This window comes from Fulmarus glacialis, unplaced genomic scaffold (assembly GCF_000690835.1).
Source record: "Fulmarus glacialis isolate BGI_N327 unplaced genomic scaffold, ASM69083v1 scaffold1477, whole genome shotgun sequence".
In the NCBI taxonomy this organism is placed as follows: Eukaryota; Metazoa; Chordata; class Aves; order Procellariiformes; family Procellariidae; genus Fulmarus; species Fulmarus glacialis.
The window spans coordinates 6,066-10,267 of record NW_009224855.1 but is presented as its reverse complement, the minus strand read 5'-3'; the positions used below and the strand labels follow the sequence as shown (position 1 = coordinate 10,267).

General features: G+C 37.7%; 1 protein-coding gene across 1 annotated transcript in view; it reads right to left on the bottom strand.

Annotated features, from left to right (window-relative positions):
- Positions 1–2,292: 2,292 nt before the first annotated feature.
- KRR1 (KRR1, small subunit (SSU) processome component, homolog (yeast)) overlaps positions 2,293–4,202 on the bottom strand; it is a 7,672-nt gene continuing 5,762 nt past the window's right edge. Inside the window, exon 9 of the mRNA XM_009582261.1 lies at positions 2,293–2,936. Coding sequence (XP_009580556.1) covers positions 2,794–2,936 — 143 coding nt within the window. The 3' untranslated portion in view covers positions 2,293–2,793. The remainder of the gene's footprint in view (positions 2,937–4,202) is intronic.

The window sequence follows — 4,202 nt, the reverse complement described above, 5'->3', positions numbered from 1 at the left end:
CTCCCCTGCTTAGTTTAATCTGTGCTTGGTCTCCAGGAGAGTAAACAGAACGAACACAAAGCCCTTAAAGTTCAAAACATTCACAGCACTGTCATTTAACTATATACTTCAGCAGCTCTAAGGAAATACCATAGAAAAAGCTTCATTAAAAACCCTGTAAATCACAGGGGCTTAGGGGAAAAAAAAACCCAAAACTTTAAAACATGGTATCTTTCAAACAAAAAAAGCCTGAAAGTCAAGAAGTCAAAGCTAAACAAGTACTGCATCTCATTTTAAAAACATCCAAAAATGCAGATATTTAACTCCTGATGATCAAACCACTTTGAGTTGTCCACATTTATCTGACGGCATATGCCCATGAATTCCATATGATAAATGCAAAACACTGATATATAAATACAGCCTTCGGGTACTTTTTTGCAAGTCTGTAAACTCTAAAATCAGTTTAAGGAGATAATCTGCAATAGTTCAAGCTGTTCTGAAAATACAAAAAAACCTTTTTCACCCTTCCAAATCCACTTTGTTTTCTATTCTTTACTTTTTATACAAGTGTTAGAACTGTATAGCCATATTCTCTGAGAAAACAGGTGCAAAAAGCACCAACAGTGAGCCCATGCAGCCAGTTACCATTCAGATACGGACTCCAAGCCGTATCTGGTTTAACTTGCATACAGGAATTTGAGTAGGCTTTCTTGATTTTCCAGTTTAAGTAAATAAATGTCCAACCAACAATCTTTGAGACCTGTCAACCATAACAACTGGGAAAATTAAATACAATGTGAAGCCTTTTCACTCCATAACAACAGAAGGACAAGACTCCCTGAAGTCTGCCACCAAGCTGAGCTATGTTTTCCTGCACTGCAACTCAGGCAACCAGGCAGTTAGCTGATGCAGCTGGAAAATGCTTTCTTGTAGGGTGCTTTCAGCTAGATCAGGTTCCTGAAATGAAATGCCAGCCTGGAAGAGCAGTGTAGGGCAACCAGCCCCACACTTGTTTTTAACTTTTTAAACAACAAACAGGGGAACACCTATGCCAGTCCTCTGCAGTGAAAGGGGCCTCATCCAGTCTAGATTAGAACCAAGGACTCTCCCTCACCTAATACACACATGCTCCTTCCCTGGCTACAGTCAGGCTCCTCCTTACTGGCTTCTAGCTCTGCAGACTCTTCTGTTGAAGCACTTATTCGTTGGATCACACTGTGAGAACAGGCATTTAAACTCAAGTATTGCAGTGCCTCCTGTTGAAATTAGACCTTTCACTATATGACAAAGGTTCACTACCTGACTGGTACTGAACTTAGGTCACCCCTGTACACCGTCAACTGCTAAACCACCAGTTGGTGTTTCTAAAAAGCTTTTCATGGTGCTGGTATGACTAAACCCATCAGCTCACTACAGTTTCTGAGATGGGTGTTCGTGACTTACTGATCACATTCTCAGTGAAGTACCTGTTGAAGTAGTATTTTCCCGATTGATTCTACAAGTAATTAAAATGCCATTCATGAACAATGCAGGCCCTAAAAGGATTGAGAGTGTTTTTTCCTTAACAATTAAGTGCCAAGAAGTGATCACATAACTGAAAGGCACACCAAGCCTCATGTTGTCCCCCACCCTAAAGGGCAAGCATCTTAGCTATTTCTCAACGCACACGTACTGGCTATTTAACCACATACGTTCTGAATTCTTATATATGCAAAAAAGGAAATGGCTGTGTTTTCACTTACTAGTTTCAAACAAAAGGTCACTAACCTAGAAGCAGAGAGTTGCAATGTTCTACCACAATTATTTCCACTGTATGTGCTCATGAAGTTGGTGTGGCTCTACCACCTCCTAATCATTACATTTGTTTCTTTAATCTCAGATGTGTGAAATAAGCAACATCTGCTCTTCCAGTGAACTTTATTTCATCACAATTTGCATTTTCAGGAAACTAAAAACCTCTAGACTTCCTTTAAAAAAGGCGAAAGGCTTCAAAAAAAAAAAAAAGAAGAAAAAAAAAAAAGAGGAACACAATTGACCTTCTTGCAAGCAAGAAATAAATTAAGAATATACTTAAAGAAAGGTAACAAGACATTACGCTTTCCCTGCAGCACATTCCATGTGGAAAGACACTTGCTTTGTATCACATTCTGCCTAATAACCTCCAGGATAACGCTAATAAATGACGGTTTATTAATGGCATTCAGTTAAGATTATGGTTTGTGTAATTCTCACATGAAGCCGTGAGCTTGTTTCCTGGAAAACAACATGTAGGCTGTGCAGTAGAGGACTAATTAAAGGATTTAAGAACAATGTATTAAAATAGTTTATTAACACCAAGACAAGACATGCAAAAAATAATCAGCTTTTACAGAAACAAAAGCATCATATAGTAATAAATCTTGCCCATTTTGCAAAAGTTGTCACCATAACTGAGGCTGCATATAGTCTGGTAGTCTTTCACAGGAGAATTACCTTAAACTGCCACCGAATTCTCTGACCCTAATGTTTAACATCCTGCATCAAACTCCTAAATGTTTCTATTATGAAACCTTCCCTCTAGGCAAACGGATATCATCCAAATACACTCTTACCTTCTCAAACAACATTGCAGCACAGATTTTCTTCACCGACCTTGGCAATTTTGCACAGCTGCTTCAGGTCCACTAATTAAAGTGTACTTATGAAAAGAGAATGATCTTTCTACCTAGTCTTTTCTTGTCCACATTATACTGACAGCAAGAAGTCTCAAATCTTCCAAGTGTGAAAAATGTTCATTAATGTGGGAGAAAAGTGAGCATTTCGGGTGGTGAATTACTTCTTGTTCTTTTTTTTCTTTTCATCTGCTGCCATTTTTAACTTGACTTCTTCCACAGGAAGTGCACCTAATTTCTTCTTTTTTGCATTCTTTACCTTTTCCTTGATGGCTTCAATATCAATTTTTTTCTCAGTGGAGGCTACATAATAAAAAATACACAGATAACAGACAAGAATTTTACTTTTTTTAAACTTTAACAGTCCACAAGATGACTGCATATGTAAACACAGTAAGCTGCATCCTGTGGCATTGGTTAGGACTCATTTTATGTTCACTAATGATTTTATAACTATTTTAACAATGATTTTTGTTGAAACTAGTATTATCCACAAACCTCTTTCAGCAGAATTCAAAGGAGAACATTCATACAAAAAATTCTATACAACTGCATTTGAACACAGGTGCCACACTCTGCACACATACAAACTATTATCACCCACTCCTCAGACCACAGATGTAGTCCTCCAAAATAAATACATACATGCTCTCTTAGACATAGGCCTATTGGCTTGGTTGGTCTCACATAAGAAGAGAAGAAACTAATTATTGAGTTCATATACCCAGAGAAGGTATTTCATGGTATTTTGTCTTTCTGCAAGTAACTAAGGTGGCAAGATCCCAAACATGCCTGTCCCATCCTTATACTCTCTCCCTGACCATCCATTAATGGCCGCTGTCGGAAACAGGATGGGAAAGGGTGGGCTGCGGGAATATGATACAGAACTTTGACTCCTGCGTGAAGATCTTTATAGGAGACTTCTACAGGGAGTGCCAGAGTACTTGAACACTTAATGCTGAGCAACAAGAATAACCTACTCTTATGTTCATCTAGGTGATGGTATTTTCTCTTCTGGGCCTGAGTCATGAGTTTGGATCTAACTCTCCTATCTCACAGTTAATTCCTACATCTAACAGTGGGCACCAGCTGTCCTCTTTGGATCTCATTTCTTCTCTACATACAAACTATTGCTGTCATTTATTCTTGGAAGACTGAAGGATTTCAGGTCAGAACACACAGCAGCTAGAAAAGCACAGTATTTAAGATACAGTACAGTCAATAGCAGGATTATTGAAAATTTACTGCCATCACAAAAAAGTACTGTATCAATGCTGCAGAACACATGCTTTTCAAGAAACATGAACTTTTCAGTTCATAAGAAACTGTGTAATAATATGTAGGTAGTATAGCTAATACAAAATATAGTATATCTAATACAATGAATGAATATGTAGTATAATCAATGAATCCAGAAAACTGAAGACTTGTTTCTCTAGTGTGTAAAAAACCAAATCATCTAAGAATGCAAGTTCTTACTCTGCATATAGTGTGGTTTTACTTTAACTTTTAGAAAAGCTGTTTACTCTATCTTAGAACCACAGAATCATAGAATAGTTTGGGTTGGAA